General features: G+C 54.9%; 1 protein-coding gene across 4 annotated transcripts in view; it reads right to left on the bottom strand.

Annotated features, from left to right (window-relative positions):
* Window positions 1-17,108, bottom strand: part of PLPP7 (phospholipid phosphatase 7 (inactive)) — a 36,157-nt gene that overhangs the window by 2,523 nt on the left and 16,526 nt on the right. For 2 of the 4 annotated variants that reach the window (XM_087752796.1, XM_087752797.1), the window contains 3 exons: window positions 15,978-16,298; window positions 12,094-12,269; window positions 10,795-11,267 (listed from right to left, as the gene is read on the bottom strand). In XM_087752796.1, coding sequence (XP_087608922.1) covers window positions 10,795-11,245 — 451 coding nt within the window. In that variant the 5' untranslated portion in view covers window positions 11,246-11,267; window positions 12,094-12,269; window positions 15,978-16,298. Of the gene's footprint in view, window positions 1-10,794; window positions 11,268-12,093; window positions 12,270-15,977; window positions 16,299-16,397; window positions 16,834-17,108 lie in introns of those variants that run through there. The other 2 variants (XM_087752798.1, XM_009476964.2) reach the window with 2 other exon arrangements.

The following is a 17,108-nucleotide window of genomic DNA, read 5'->3' as shown; positions in this document are numbered from 1 at the left end:
CTCTCAGAGCTGTGGAGGGGAGATGGGGCAGAGGAAAAGGTCTGGGCAGCAGCTCCTCGCCAGCGGGAATGGCGGCACAGGCAGCAGCAGGACTCCAGCTTAAACACAACAAGAAGCAGGAGGCTGACATGAAGGAAAGGTTAATAGGTGGCATCTGCAACAAGGTGGTGAGGCTCCAGCTGGCAGGGGGATGCAAGGAGGTTGGTCACGACACTGTAGTGGTAGCGATGGGCTTAGGAGGACAAGGACAGCCGGGGACTCTGCACAGAGCCTGCCCGATGGGACCAGCAGATGGGGAGAGGGCAGGGGGAGGGCTGCAGCCCGTGGCGGGGGACCCCGATGCTGTTTGAGCAGAGCAGTTCTCTGCGCTTTAAGATTCGCTGATATTATTTTAAGGGGCTGGCCGGGGGGGAGAAAGAGAGAGGGGAATTTCAAACAGGGGCTGCAGAGCCCTGCAGCAGCCACTCACCGCGGTTTCCTGTTAAGGCCGAATGCCGTCAGCACGGCTCGCAGCCGCCGAGGGTAGCGAAGCACTGGGGCTGGTTGGCCATTACGGGGCTCTGCTAGCGCTGGGCTTCCTACATCACCCCCAGCCCAGCTCCTCACCCCACCAAGGTGACCCCCGCAGCACTGATTCAGCAAAGTGCTTCAGGAGCCGATTTTCAGAGCTCATCATCTGCATTGCCCATCAGTCCTATCTCAGGCTGGACGAGAGCTGGGCATGAGCTGAAGCTCTGGGATGCAACCTCGGGAGCCCAGACTCGCGCATTCATTTCAGAGAGATGATGCACCAGCGCTGCCAAGAGAAGACTCTGGCCCAAGCTGCTCCTGCTGAAGTCAGCAGCTTACTGCATTGCTGACTCAGGAACCAGTCTGGGCACCCTGAAGGATCCCCAGTGTCTCCCGTGGTGCTCAATACACCCACTACAGATTTGGTTGCCCACCAAACCTGCCTGTAGATCAGTAGCACAAACGTCGTGTGCTTTAGCGACGCGTGGTGTTCACCACTGCCCATCAGTATCTTGCCCTTACAAGATTTTTTTCCGGTCAAAGGTGATGTCAGGGCAACTTGAGGGATGCAGGCATGTGCACATGGAGATGTTCAGAGCATGGAGAACAAGCCAAAGAGCTGTTTTAATAATCCTTTCATTCAGAAGATGAATAAAATGGGCCTTCAGTACTGCTAGGTTTGATTTTCGTCAAATGATGCACAGAAAGCAGAAAGCCTCGTTTGCCCACATTTCAAGATCTAAAGGCATGACAGCATTAAAACCGGGGGTTAATTTGCCGTTAAAAGAAAAAAAACAAAGATCCCTCCGTCTGGTGCTTTTTCTGTCACTTCCCCCTGTACTTTCTGTTCCTTCCATGAAGCAACTTCTTTATGAAACAGCCCCAGCAGCCTGCCCTGCCCCGGCCGCTGAGGCACGGGGGGTCCCACCGCCCTCGCCGAGCTCTGGGTCTCAGCAGAGCCCCTGCAAAGCCCCGGGGCGCCGTGCTGCGCCCCTGCCTTCTCCTGCTGCTGCCGCCGGCGGCCAGGCGCTGCCAGAGTGAATCAGCACGAAGCACTGCTGCCGACAGTGCTGCCAGCGGCCCATCCTTCAGAAACAGATACAGACGGTGCCGTCGCTCAGCAGCCCTGCCCCAGGCCCTATTCCCTTGCAATTCCTTGACCTACATACCCGCTTGGACTTCGGCTCGCTTGCTTTTTCCCCTCCGTTGTTTCAGCTCAATGCAAACCAAATCCTCCCTCCTCAGCTGGGCACACCTGCACCGGCGTTACGCAGCTAAGGGGTTAACTTTCTCACAGGCATCCTTGGTGGGTCCAGCTGCAGGTGGGTGTCCCTGCACTGGGAAAGGTGCCTGCTGGCTACCGAAGCGGTTGCATCCGAAGCCCCTTAGCCTTGCACCCACCAGCGCAGCCCCAGCCACCTGCAAACCGGCATCGTCAACCTTCGCTCTGCCCTTCCCCTGTCCCTAGCGCAGAGATGTGCAACTCCTTCAGGCCGACGCGACTGAAGGCTGGAGGAAATATACCCCCGGGAGAGACCGCAGAAGGGAGCCTGCTGCTGATTTACCAGCCTGCACTCACACAACGCTGCTCTCTGGAGACGGCCGGGGCTGTCAGAGGCATAGCAGAGACGGCAGAGTGCCACCTGACCAAGGGGTGAGATGCGAGGAGCAAGAAATTTTAATTTTAAGCATTTTTTCATCATGCCCTTCCCCCAGATCCAGGCAGCATTGGATTTAAAATCCAGGTAGCACTGGATTTAAAAAAGCAAAGGAAGGATTAGCTCTTGCCCATTGCTCCTTTCACATTTTTCTGAAAAAGATCCAGAATTTCCCCTTTGACCTGGCTGTAAAGGGAAACAATCCTTCAGATTTCCACTGCAAAACCATCCGATCGCAAAAAGCTCTATTTACATCTAAAAGTTCCTTACAGCGCAAACCCAAAGAGCAAGTCCTGTCTGCCTGCGACAATTTTAGCATCAGAGATCACCTTGGTATTGTAAATAGCCAACATCTGGCATCAGATGCACAGTAAATGAGCTGAAAGTGAGCCCCCTGGGCAGACGTTTTATATCTATTAATAAGAAAAGGAAAACAATTATCTGCCTTGCTCCTACCACCAAATGTTGGGAGCCCATTAAGAGTGGAGAGGCGAGCAGAGAGGCGAGCCCTGCACAGGCAGGGCACAAGGACGAACCTGAAGCATCGCCGCAGCAGGACCAAGCCAAACCCCAAAGCTGGTATTTAAGGGAAGTCAAAACAGTTGGACGTCCCCTGTCACCATAAGGTCCCTTCTGTCTCAGCGCCCGAGGTGCCGTCTCTGCTGCTGTCCCTTACGGAGCAGGGCTGAGAGAGGCTGAGGATGGGGAGAGCACCCGCAGGGGCATCGCCTGCCCCAGGTCAGAGCCAGGCAGCATCTCCAGGGATGGAGGCAGATTCCAGCTGAGATGTTTATATAAACATGTTATCAAAACCGCAGCTGAAAAACAAGCCGGGTGCAGTGCTACGAATGGGGTGGGGGAGGAAAGCCAAAAAAGCCCTTGGCCTTGTCTGCTCCTGCAGCCGTGATTCACATGACTTCACGCACATGGGGCTGCTTGGATGAGACGAGGCAGCTCTCCAGAGCCCAGCCTGTGAGACTGGGATCAGAAAGAGTCACAAGCTGGACTTCAGCCTCCCAGCGCCACGGCTGAGCACACGGGGAGAGGACAAGGGGGAGGTAAATGCCCAGGAACGGCGAGCGAGCCCATCTCGTGAGCTCAGGAGGCACCCAAGCGTGGGAGCAGATGTGCATCAGACAACCCCCTCTGCCCAGCCCCGGTACCGTTTTAAAGCAGAGACAAGCTGGCAGTAACTCATTGCCTGGGCTTCAGAGCCTGCAGCCTGCTCTGACCCAGGTCCCACCTGCACCAACCCCGCTGAGATGGCAAGTGCTCCCTGCCACAGCTACCGAGGCCTCGTGTGGGGCCAAGGCTGGCTTTAAAGGTCCTGTATTTCCCAGATTAGCCAACCTCACTCAGGAGTGAACCCTGGACAAATGTCACCGTTGCCAGGAAACAGCTCCTTTTGCTCCACAATTAGAATTAATTTTTTTTTCCTTTTTTTTACTTACATGCCCCATCCTACTGCTTCTGAACTTCCCAAATCTCCCGCAGGCATTAGGCTCCCTGACCTGGAAAATGAGCTGTTTGCAGCCTTGACTAGTTGACATTAAGGAAAGATGCAGGTTTCAAACGCATCTTCACCCTCTCTCCGGTGGAGTCGGTGGGAGCTGGAAGAGCTCAACTCCTCTACTCCATTTTCTTCCCCAAATGTGGTACTATTAGGTGTAAGAGCTGACAAAAGGCACAGATGGCATGACACATTGAAGAACCAATGAATCAGACACTGCAGCGTTTTGGGGGGAGGTTATTTTTTGGCTGAGCAAGCAGCAGAGTGGGGTAAGTGGCCACGGGGAGGTGAAAAAAGGGTGGAAAGCAGCATTGTGCAATTAATTAAAAAAAACCCAACAACTAAAAATAGACCCGCTATATCCTAGATGATTAGAAACAGCCCCGAGTGCAAACACAGGCTGCCTGGAGTTCTCCCCTTGGAAATACTGTGCCCCTGGGAGCTGGGCCATTTGTATCTCAGCATCAATTACTGAGCGGGGCTGCCTCGCTGGGGGTCTGCACGGCCTGGGGACGAGACGCGGGCGAGAGGGCGAGCGCAGAGAGAAGGGCTCGTGCTGATGGGGAAAATGAGCTCAGCAGCCTCCAGGATGGCTCAGCTGCCTCCCAGAAGGGCTCCGACAGCTTGCAATGTCCCTGTACGCTATGGCAGCAGGGCAGGGAGCATCAACACATCCCAGAACCACGCGCTGCAACACACACAAGCACGACGGCACCGTACGGGATGAGCTGGAGGAAGAAAGCTGCCTTGGGCTGATGACCAACAGCATCTCCCGGCTCACAAAGGCTGGGCTCCTCGCTCGGACTCAGCGCTGCTTAGGCTTGTGTTTACACCCTGCTGCCTTCAATAAGGCAAATCGGAAAAAAAAAAACAAACAACAACTTGGGGCTGATTCTGTGGTGCTCAGAAGGCCTCCAAACATCACATTTCACGGTGCGTTAGACCCGGATCAGGTATGTCTGCCAGCATTCCTGTATAGATGGAAATGGAGAGCGAGACCAGAACTGTGTTCCAGGTGAAAACATGGAGATTTCTTCCAACGGGAGGAAAAAGAGACAGTTCATCCGATTCCTCTCTCCCATCAACAAGCCTGGCCCGGAGCGGGATACCCGATGGGCTCTCTCTGCCCGCCGCTCCTCCCAGCGACTCACCTCGCTGCCCAACACTCCTCCACCTTCCTCTTCCCAACCACTGCTCCTGTCAAGGCGCGTTAGAGGCAAACACACTCACCCGTTTCTCGGGATCTCCCTTCGGGCCAGAGCCTGGCTCAGCTTCTCCAGCAGGGCTGGCTCTGCCTGAGTGAAACAGCTACTGTCCCCTTTGAGCTCCAGGCAGGGGCACTGGGAAGCTGTTCCCGGAGTGACAGACATAAGGATGACTCATTTCCCATGTTTATTCCCCCTCTTCCCATTCAACAACCCTCACACTTCTTTTCTCTTTCACTCTGCATTCAGGCTCTGGAACATTTCGCCTGCTCGCTCTGCATGAGGGTTGAATTTCAGCTTACTGCAGTTTCCCCAAGGGCTGCACGCTGACGGCTGCAGGGCTCGCAGCATCCTCAGCACCAAGCAGCCAGCCAGGACCTGCGCTCCTCGATGCTGCCTGCTACCAAGGGGCTGATCAGACCATGGGTCTGACAGATGCCCTATGCGGGTCTCTGAAAATACCCCCTGCCTGCTCCGGCCACCATCAAACGGGTCGCAGCCTGTCACTGACTGTCCTTTATCTGAAGGGACACTGCAGACCTGCAAGCCTGCCCTGCAGTGAACAGGATCCGTTTGCTATAGAGGAAGCAGGCGAGAAAGGGAAGGGGTCAGGGAAGCTGGGAGAGCTGGGCATCGCTTGCTGTTCAGAGATGCCTGAGCTCATCAGCTGTGAAGGGATGAAGGGTGAGGACGGCACCCACCAAAGGACCAGGGACTTAAACTGCTCTATCTGGGCAGGACAACAAGAAGCAGACTAGCAGCCTGATGTGATAGAAGAGGGATATTTAATGCCAGGCTGGACTTGTGTCTGGATGCAGGGAGTGGGCATCTGTGTTGTTCCCTCTGCCTGGCCCCCACCATGGGTCAGTCATGTTGGGTCACTTGACATTTAAACGTTTCCACCTCACTGGGCAGACGTGCTGCAAACTTGCTGAGATCCCAGGGAGCACTGGCAGGGCTAGGAGGGGAGCAGGACAGGGGCTCAACCTCCTCCATGTGCCAGGTTTTACAAGGAGGGCACCGGTTCATGCAGGGCACCGGCTCCCGAGCTGCTCTCCCCTTCCCTGCTGAAATATCATCTGCCTTGTCTGGCTCAGAAAATCCCCAGCCTCACAGTGGGAAAATGAGAGGGGAAAAAATAGACACATCTGGCCCCAAACCACCTCTGGAGCTCTCGGCTTAGCAAGCTCTGCTGCATACAGACTGATCCATCTGCCGTGCAACTCCCCGGCCTCTCTCCTGGGTCTGGGCTGCCGAGCCCTGAGGCTCGACAGGCTGAGCTTGTCTGTACTGCCCGGGCATTTAATCTACTCAGTGACCTTTACCAGCAACGGGCTGTACTATCTGGAGTCTCACCACACGGACTCCAAAGAAAAAAGCATGACAATCCCTGAAGCACCTCCGTATTGTTAGAGCAGGGTCAGCGGGGTCTCGAGGGGCCTGGTGACGGCATTTCTCGCTCTCTTTCCTTCCTAACCCACCTGCCAATCTGGTCTTGCTTGGAAGCTGCTGGGGTGCAGAGTCCTGGCCATATATATGTATTTTTATATATTTTAAATAAATATATCTATGGTTCAGGATAAAGTCACAGCTCTGCAGGGGACTACACCTCAGAATACCATGGCTTGGTTCCCAGTCAGACTAAAGCTAGGTCAGTATTCAGGGAGAAGGCTGGAGAGAGCAAGAACTGCCTTCTTGCTGACTTTCGGGAGTGGAGAAGTGGCCCTGGGCTCCCCTCCTTTCCTCCTCCTGTGGCAAGCCACCCATCCTCAGCCTGCCACGCTGCTCGCGATGATGCGTCCACACCCTGCGGCACTGCTTCACTTGGTGGCGATAAATGCTTAGTGACAGCACCAAAGAGCCAACCCGCCCCTCGGAAGCGGGATGCAGAGCCAGCTGGTGATGGATGAGGACTGGGACCTGTGTCACTGAGACAGCAGGCAAAGAGAAGACCAGGGCTTTCTCTTCTCCTACTCTGAATACCTATTTCAGAAAGCCATGACCAAAGCAGAACCAGTTAATGGCTGGTAATTCAAACCGAGCACAAATACGTATTTTATGTGCAAGGGTTAACCAAGCAGATACCTTCCGACAGCAAAGGCACACGACTGGACTGCAGATAACTAAACAAGGTGGCAATTTGGCTCTAAACACAATAGCTGGACTTCACCGGACCGACCACTTTGGGTAGATGACCATAGTCCATCCCCATCGCAGTAAGAAGGTGCCTGGACCTGGAAAGACCATCAGTCTAACAAGATCAATCTGTTTAGCTTAATAAATAGGAGGGGAAGAAATGACTTGAGCACTATCCAAAATATTGAAAGGCAGAAGAGATGTTGGCTAAAAGAGCTATTCAGCTGAAGAGACAAGGGTATGCAGACGCAATGAAGGGAAGAGAAGAGTCAAACTAAAAGCAAGGCGCTTGTGAGACTACCTACCACTGCAGTAATATAGAAATGGTTCTGACAAGTTCACCCTCGCTTGTAATTGTACATCAGATTGAGTGTTTGGGTTTTTTCCCTTAACAAATTGAACAGAAATAAATTAAGGGATGTGCTACAGCCTGTATTTTGCCGTGGGTTAGATCAATGATCCAAATGTTCTTTGCTGGCTTTGCAGTCAATGAATCACTAAATTTGGATCCACATCCTCACCAGATGGATCAGAACCAAAAACCGAGGTGCTGCTTCCCCCAGGGTTTAATGGAGTTTCTGTCTGGTTCTGAAGCAGATCTGGGAATTTTAGTGAAAGTTTTCCCCCTGAAAGCCTGATTGAAAAGTTCAAACGATTTTCTAAGAAGCACCTCAGTTTTCATGAAATCCTTGTGATTGCAGAGAAAGTCTTGAACGGTCCTAAAAGTTCCAACACCGGCAGACAAATAAAATGAACTCTAAAACTGGGGGGTTTCCTGAGTTATGGTTTTCTCGATTTGGCCGGGGGGTGCAGACTTTCTTCCTGACTCTTCAACAGCCAGGGCTGGCAATGCTGAGATAGTCTTCCTGAAAGCACATTCTGGCAGAGGGATTTTTATAGTGGGCACAGATATCTGATTTCTCCCATCTTTTCAGTAACAGGCTGTGAGCGTGCTGCTCTGGCTGTTTGGCATTTGCTGGAAAAGATTACGATGAGGAGAATCAATAAATTCCATCACAGATGACAAACACGGAGGGAAAACATTGCTTGGGGTTGCTAATCAACATCTGCAGTTGGGATGGATGGAGCATCCCAGGGTCAGATCCTCTCACCCTAAATGCTCCCGCATGTGTTGGCAAAGCTCCCGCCAAGAGCTCCTCAGGCGCAAGTGCCCCCCCTCCATCTGCAGTGGTGCTTCTGCCAGGTTCCTGGTCCCACTTCAGCAGTCTCCTGTCTCCTCGCCTTGAAAGCCTGATTGCAAATCCTAAACAAGTGCTCTATGATGGGCTGGCTCCCTGCCCAGAGACTGCATCAGAAATTCTGCTTGATGTATCAAACTCTCAGCAGGCAGGGGGAAGGGAGGAGAGCCAGGGGAGGTAGGGAAGGGGTACCATAGACAGCCCCAACTTCCCTGCTTTCCTCTTCCCAGGACACCAGGGAAGCACCAGGAGGTTCCCTTCCCTTTGACCTGTCCCTACCCAGGAGGGCTTTACACCACATCCCGAGGGATTTGATCCACAGGAAGACAGCAGCGAGAGGGACCAAGGATGCCAGATGCAGCAGTCATGCCATACCCTTCCTATTTACTCCTGAGACCCCACTTCTCATGGGATCTGTCTAGGTCCACCAGCCCCACGCTCCCCAGCCAGACTCCTTCCTCCATCAGCAATGCAGGTATTACAGCAGCAGCTACTCAGATACTCGGAGCTCCTGACTGCAATCTTAAATATCAAACCAAGGCCACACTCGCAGCAGAGATCTGCTCTGCGGGGTGACACAAGTCCTGCTGAGGAAGCTCTCACAAGAGAGGCTCAGGGCACCTTGGTCAGTCCAACCAGTCAGCGTTGTCTACTCGCAGGGCAAAGTGGAGCTCTTTGGAGGCTGCCAGACCTACGGAGCTCTCAAGTCACATTGTAAACCAGTCCTTCACACAATTTAACTATTTTCTTTCTTGGCAGGTGGAGAAGAGGGATGGGAGTAGTGTGTTTAGGCAAGCAAGCAAGACTTCAGAACCCCCCCCGAGTTGTCCCCGGGCACCACATTTGAGCTCAGGAGACCTGGAGATGCAGGTAGTGGTGCAGGGCTGAGCTCTCTCAGCGACCACCTGATACTCAAAGTTTCAGTGCAACCTGGAGGTGGTTTTGCATTTGACCTCCTCACATGGCAACAGAAGAGCAAGAAAACTTTTCTTGTTTTTAAGCCAAAGGTGGCATTAGCTCTTTGTAAGGATCTCAAATATTTTGGAGTCAAAAAGAGGTCAGTTTTCAGGCTCCAAAACGGTCAAAGGCTCTCGGGTCAAGAGACATCTGGAAGCTGTGCCAGCTGATGTTAGTCACCTACTATTTCATTCTCGTGCCCTTTTAAATGGAGCTTCTTTTCTCCGTGAGCGGTTGACCCAGCACACCGAGGAGCCCCTGGAAGAACTGCTGACGTCGCTGGGCTCCACATCACGCCGATGCTATTCTGGCTTCTTCCCCGCGATGGCCTCCCTTCATTAGATGTCACAACATGAGGACAGTCTCTTTCAAAGGCAGAGGGGAGAAAAGGCAGCTACCACTGTGCTTTTCAAGCCAGTTCGGTGCAACCTTCGCCCTCTCCGAAGGATGAACTTCTGAAAAAGAACCTGGGACCATGACACAGAGCCCGTATCGCATCACAGTCAGCCCCCGCAGACAGGACGTCCCTTTCCTGTGGTGTCGCTGAAATAAAATGTCCCTACGTCCCCCCAAAAGACTCCCTGAGAACCAAAGGCCTACATCCAATGTTTTATACTTCTCCTACCAATCAAAAGCAGGAGCTCCGATCGCTGTTTTTTTGGGGAGCGTGAAACACTAGGGCTGATCACAGCCAGATGAGACAGTAACTTGTCACAAGGAAAAATCTGATAACTGGGCCCCATGGCAAAGGCAGAAGAGAGAGAAGAGCAAGGTCCTCAGGTAGACGCGGCCAGGGTGGGTTTAGGCCAGGATCTAAGGCAAGTCACACCTAGAGCTCAGCCTGGTTACTGACAGGACATCAGTCTACACGGGTGGGATGGGCCCTGCTCAACCCAGAAGACAACTCCTTTGACACATCTCAACCTCCAGAAACAAGGACACCGACCACTGCACAAGAAAGGACTAGCAGGAGAGCCAGAGAGATCCCAGCCCATCTGCACGGCCTCTGGGTCAAATTAGCACATGGAAATGGGGACAGCAGCAAGAAAGGTCCTCATGGGAAGGAGGATGCGAGATTAAATCACAGCAGGGAAGGAGACAGGACTCCATCACGCGGTGGCTGAGATGTGGAGCCAGGGTCTGTTCAAGAAGGTGGTGAGGGGATGGAAATCTTTTTTTTTTTCCAAGGATATCCTCAGGAATTGATCCAGATATCAAAGATTAACATCTTTATGTTTTCCCCACCTATCAAACCACCAAGGCAGAAGACCATAGATTAAATAAAAGACATCGCTGCTGGTATCCACCTGCGCATCACAGGCACTTCCTTGGTCTGACTGGACAACCCTGCCCCATGCAGGACCGGGGACCTGCCCCTACTCCGTGGGTGTCACCAGCTATCAGGATTACTCCATCCCTCTTAGACAACTTTTTGCTACATCCATCACCTGTGGTACCCAGGACCCAGACGGCCAATAAGTGCAGCATTCACCCTAAAGGTCACTCCTTGCTTCCTGACCACATTGGTGGCGGAAGCAGTCAGAGGAGGAGTCCCGGTGCCGCTGTCCCTTCTGACCAGGGCTGGGCTTTCCCGGCGGGGAGGGAGGTTTGCCACTCACCTAGCAGCAGGTTCATGAGGACCTCTTGGCCTGCCAGCGTGCTGCTCTTCACCAGGCAGATGAGCGTACCCGCAATCCAGGGGATCCCGTGCCCCGTTATCCCCAGGAGGTTAATCATGGAGCGGGCACCACCCCAGGAGGAGGCTCTGTTGGCACACACTCCCAGCCTCTTGGACATGCAGATATCAATGGCCAGCAGAGAGTTGAAGGCGATTCCCTTGAAGGAGGGGTTGAGCTGCATGCAGTCCTCTTCGGGCAGCTGCTGCGACTGCCTCCGCTCCTTGGGGTTGCTGTTCTGGGCACCAGCTGCCCCGGCCTGGCCGCTCTGCTTTCTGCTGGAGCTCCTGCTCTCCTGGTTCCCCTTCAAGGGCTGATTCAGGGAAAGGAACTCAGCCCTGTTGAGGACATTGTTCCTGTCTCTTGCCCTGGACCGCGGCTGGGATGCTGGCATTGCAGTCTCTCTCTAACGCAACCTGCTTTGCAAATACCGGGAAGGAGAGAAATCCCTCTTCTCCCTGCAGAAAGCTTCCCCCACTCCCACCCTCACGAGCCGTGAATTTGGGAAGCTACAAAGGTTCCCCTCTGTTGCAGTTGCCCCCAGCACAGACTGCAGCTGTTAAATATAGAGTAAGGAATGCACATGGCTGTTTACTTCATGGGCCTAGCAAGCTTGGAAGGAAAATTAATGCCAGGCTTGGCAGCCACTCCAGTGCCAGGGAAAAAGGTTAAACAGCCAATAGATTGGAAGAAGAGGAGGGAAAAACATTGTGCCAAAGGTTGGCTGCTTCTGGCCTGGTCTATTTAAATCTTCCAATTGCTTATTCCCCTGGGCTGCAAGGGAAACTGGGAAATGTAGTTTTTTGCACTACAATTCACATTTCAGTGTCGGCGAGTCAGAGCCAGAGGAGATCACGGCATCCCCGCCTCCCCAAGGCAGCTGGTATTGCTCCCACGGTGGGCTGTGCCGCCTGGCTTTGCAAGCTGCAAGGCTGGGCACTGCTCGGGAGCTTCCCCCCAAGGGGCTCTCCCTGGGTATCTTCTCGATTTGTCTGTTCTGCAACATTCACCCCTGCTAGCGCACCCTAAATACCACCTTCCTCTCCTTGGCATGGGTACCTTTCAAACATCACTAGCCCCATCCTCTCTCCCTGCTCAGGGTGCACCCCTGCAGCGACTTCCACCGCTCACCTCGTCCCCTGACCCAAGGAGAAGCATCACCTGCCTCCTGATTAAGAGAGACACGGCGCCGCTAATGAATTCCCATCCCCCTGCCCCCAGCGCTGAGCGTGGCCTCAATACCGCACACGTTTCTGCCGTGTCATCCAGCATCGCGGATCCCACGCTGAAAGCGGGTGACAGGCGGTGCCCACGTCCCGGAGCTGCAGGGTGATCAGCAGCACAGGTACCGGCCGCAGGGGAGCGGGCATCGCGGGATGGGGAGGAGGAAGGCTCACGCCAGGCCCTGGGGATTCCTCCTGCAGAGGACAGGGAAGAAGTGCTGTCTCTCCTGCCGTGGCGCGTTGTGCTCCATCGCTTGGTCTGTTCACGGCTGCCGTCAGCCTCCCACCTCCCCGCTCCCTACCGCAGCTGGGGTGAACCCCTCTGAGACATCTCCCACCCGCCGATCACAAGCGCTGGCAAGCCCTCACGAGAACCTCCCGTCTGCGCTCGCAGCTCCAGTTCACAGGTCTGAACGATCTTGCTACAGTCCCTGAACTGCAGCTGCGTGGATCTAAGCCTCACGCACCGCTGGGAGAGACCGTCCATCTCAGTTCCTCCTGCCCGAAGGACAGCAGCCGGCTGCAGCAACCGCCTGAGCCAGATCCACCCGGGCTGCCATCCCCGAGTTACCTTCCCTGGGCAACGGGCTGTCGCAGCTCCGCACCACCCACGTGCTCCAGGAACAGGATTATTCCTATGCAAATAGGCTGGAAATCCCCCACGAACAGAGAAGTGGAGAAGATGAGTAATGCACTGAGGAGCAGAACAGGCACGTCTCTTGGTGCCAGTGACATCTGCCTACACAAATGGCCAGTTACAGAGGTCAGTATTTGCACAGGTACCCTGGCCCAGGTATCTTTAAGTCTTGTCCAAAACGCAGTGGAGAGCTTAAGTGCTAAATGAATGGTGGTTCTCGGCTTTCTAAGATAATAAGAAAAATTTTGCACTTTCTTCACACTTTTTATCCATAGATCTCAAAATCCTCTGGATGAACTATGCATCCAGCCTCTGCCCATCTCACAGACAGACTGGCCAGAGGTGAGGGCAATGCTTGGCCAAGCAAGTGCCAGAGGTCCTGAGGAGCCCTCGCCCCTGGGCTTTGCTCATATTTTCCCCCTAATGAATCAAAGGAAAATAATACACGTCAATTTATTTCTGAATCACACCCTCCAGAAACCTGCCCCTAGTCTGCAATGACGATCCTAGCCAGGGGAAGAGCTCGTCCCCTCCTCAGGTGCCCTTACCCAGCCCATAAACCACAGCCCCGTTCAGCTCAGGTACCATCCGGGGCCACGGCAGCCCGGGAGCGTGTACGGACGCTGCCACATCACCGACACCCACCAGCTCCCGTCTGATCGCCAGCTGTGCAGCGGCATTCTCACGCTATCGGGGACGTCAGCGCCCTGTCCCTATTTGTCTGCCCTCATCCCGCTGCCTGGCTCTAAGGCATGCGGAAAATCTCATCCCACCTGACATCAGTCGGCCAGATAACTGTTGTCACTGCGTTAACTTGGCTATGGCTGTCACCTCCCCGCTGGCCGCCCTCCCTGTTTCTCCCACCCCGTGCAGGGTGGCTGCTGTGCGGGGCTCCTTGCGAACGTCTGCGAGCAGAGGGTTAAAGCGCTGGTGGCCAGGAGCCTGCAGAAACAGGGAGGCTGGTCTCTCCCTCCTGTCCTGCCCTGTGCTGGGGATGCTGAGCGAACATGCTAAGCATGTTCCTCAGGAGTTGTCACGGGGGAAAAAAATACCTTGAAAGCCCTCCCCCAAGGGAGTTAATTTAATCTGGTGCCTGCCTCTTCTGCTGACACCGATATGGGGGAATTTCTCTTCCTTACACGCAGAGCTGCCCCAGCCTCCGCGTGGGAATCCCGCCTCGCACCCCAGCACCAGTCCCCAGCGGGAGGAGGATGGAGGAGGAAGGGCAGTGCGGGACGGAGGCAGGGCTCGCAAACCCCTCTCAAGAGTGCAGTGGGAAAGGAAAGCAATTTGGTCTCTCCTGCAGCCGGGCAGGCTGTCACTGCCGGGCCCAGCTGGAGAAACTGAGCTCGGGGGGGTAACACCCACGCTGAGCACTGTCCCGCCGCACACACGGAGGAAGGGACGCAGGCAGGCTTAGAGGAGACGCGCTCTGCTCACAAAACAGCCACAAAACCAGGGGTTTATAAATATCCCTGCTAAACCCGTAGACAGGCTCCCTGCTCCGGCGGGGCTATTCCAGGCCTGACACCCGATCCACACAGGTCATTGAGCGCCTCGGAGAACGCCCAGACGGACAAATCCGGACGGACAAATCTGGCACGCTCCACGCACCGTGTCGGCTCGGTCCCGGCTGTGCTCACTGCCTGCTGCCCACCCCTGCCTGCCTGCGGTGCTGCAGTCCCCGGGGCTGGGGGCTGCCGGCCACAAGTCCCCACGTAGCCACGGCCATGCCTGGCATCAGCTGCTGGCATGGCCACGCAGACCACGCGGGAGATGCCGGTGGGACGGGAGGGACAGCAACGTCCCCTTTCGCTGCAATTCACTGGCGGCTTTGGTGCATCCCAGCCTCCGGCAGCAGCTGGCCAAGAAGCAGCGCTTGCAGCCAAAGTGCTTGCAAGCAGATTCGCAGCATTCCTGGGTGGGATTCTTCTACAGGTGAAAAAGAAAGCTTGGCCAAAATAAAATATAATATTCTGCAGCATTTACAGCACACGCAGCAGTGCCAGTCAGGCCCATTAGCACAGCACAGCGTAGCCTCTGGTGGGCTGGTATTATTTGCCGCTGCTCAGATGGTGAAGGGGAGACCCTGCCTTTCAGTAAACCTGGAAAACGTGCTGGAAGGACACGGAGGCACGGTGCAGGCCATGATGCTGGGGGGAGCAATAGCAGGAACGGAGCATGGCCGTGCTACGATGAGACATGGACAAGTGAATCAAATGAGCAGCAGAAGGAAACGCAACTCACAGCATCACCAGACGCTCCTAATTCTTACTTATCACAGCTTGGCCTCGCATCTCCAGCAATTCCATCAGCGAGCACCACGCTCTCGGGCACAGGAACCGTTCTGCGCACAGCTTCATGCAGCCGCGCTGGGATGGAGTGTGCTAATGCCTTCATCATTCAAAGCAGCGTGAAGGAGACAGGCATGACCAAAACCCAAAGAAAACTCCAGCTGAAGATGAAAAGCTGATTTAATTAGAATGAGATAATGCAATTTCCTAGTTGACCAGAACACCAGAGACAGCCAAGTTGAAGCAAGACCTGGCTAAAGCTTCAGTGAAACTAGAGTTGCAGAATATGCAGTTTCACCAGATTCATAATGCTCCGAGAAACTGTGACAAGCTTGTTTGAAAAGTGTGAAAGAGTCTTGGAAATGTCAAAGGATTTCAGCACCTTCTGGAGGCTGCTGAAGCAACTGGATATTTCATTCAGAGATGCTCATTTCATTCTTTCTTTCTTTTGCGCTTGTGACTTGACCGTGTTCTTAGTTTTTATATCTGTTGCAGGGCTAGTGACTATAATTGTGCCCTTCACAGAGACAGTTTAAAACAATTACTTAACCAATGCTTTGAGAAACGTGCAGAAGAAAAACATATCCATGCACTGTGTTTTCTCCCCCCCTTGCCAAGGGGGTGGAAAAGAGCAAACCTGCCTCCCCTCGTCCCGTGGCGTTCACTTGCCAGGATCACCCCGCAGCTCCGGTCTCCTGCCGAGGGCAGACCCCACGTCCCCAGGGCTGGAAACCGCCAGGCACGGCGTGAGCGAATCAAGCCTGCTGTGAGCGTGGGGCGGGAAGGACTGAAAGGCATTTCCTTAGCTCTGCGCTGCTGTACCATACCGCCAGTGGCACCGGCAAAGCAATTTTTACCTCTCAGTTCCCCAGGCTTTCTATTTAGAAACAAGTCGCGGAGGACACACGCACCCACAGCCCTGCGCAACGCTCGACGCCCAGCAGCTATGACCGAAAAGCTGGACACACGCACCTCACCTGGTGCTCAGCTCTTGAAATTGGGCTCCTCGGCTGGCTGAGGGTCAGCAGGACCAGCCAGCAACGTTGCTCCTAAAACTATCTGCAGTAGAAGTGTACAACTTTCCCACAGGCCGCTGCTGCCTCAGACATTTCTCTCGCTATTCCAGCTGCTCCTTAGACCCTCCGCTGCTACGGAGAGCTTTGCGGTTCCAGTCGCTGGAATCGCAGCCCATCCAGCCTAGGGCTGCGGGTTTAGGGGAGATACTCAACTAGGGAGACCAGCCCTTTGCTGAATCTATCCACCAAGCTGCAGCTGGGAGAAGCAAATCTTAATCTGAAAAACCAAGCGGAAATACACTGCAGTTAAATTAAAAACACAAAAAAAAAAAAAAAAGAAAAGGAAAAAAAGACGTTTCAAAAAAAACTACATTACCCACAATTCACGGAGATGTGGGAGGAAATGCTGGTTTTGCAAAGGAGGTTTAGCTTCTACAGCTGCAGTTTAAAAGCGAAATGCAGGGGGAGGGATGGGACTGGGCGAAGGAGGGAGGAGAGGGAGGCAGGGAGGGAGCGGGGGGCCGAGACCTGCTGCCGACCCCGCCGCCGGGGCGCGGAGCCGCTGTCATGAGGGGGTCCCTGCCCGGGAGCCGGCGGCAGCGGCCGGGCACGGCCGGGGCCACGGAACGGCTACGGACGAGTTTCTGCAAAGTTTGACCCGGTTGCCTTTTTGATGCTGCGGCGACGAGCGGAGCGGGAGCCCCCCCGCACCCCCCTGCTCCACCGGCGAGGCTGAGACCCGGGGCCGGCGCCGTCCCCGTATGCATGAATGTATTGCGAGAGAGGAAGCTTGCGGCAGCCAGGAGGCGGAGGCACCGATCCTGCTCCTCTCCGCTCCCCGAGCATCTAGCAAAGAGGCGAGGGGGGGGGGGGGGCGGAAAAAAAAAAGAGCCAGAGAAGGAGCCTCCCCCCCGCTCGCCCCCCCCCGCCGCACCTCGCCCCCGCGCAGCGCAGGGGAGCCCGGCGCGGTGCGCGGCGGCCGGGGCTCGGCCGGTGCTCGGCGCTGCTCGCCGCCGCCGCGGGATGCTGTGACGCCCCGCAGGACCGCGGGGCCCACGCGTGTGCGGGGCAGCCCCGCCGCCCGCCC

The sequence above is a fragment of the Nipponia nippon genome, unplaced genomic scaffold, assembly GCF_047370975.1.
Source record: "Nipponia nippon isolate SJK-2023a ecotype South Korea unplaced genomic scaffold, ASM4737097v1 scaffold_16, whole genome shotgun sequence".
Lineage (NCBI taxonomy): Eukaryota > Metazoa > Chordata > Aves > Pelecaniformes > Threskiornithidae > Nipponia > Nipponia nippon.
Note: the sequence above shows the minus strand (reverse complement) of the source record. Positions and strands in the feature narration are given on the sequence as shown.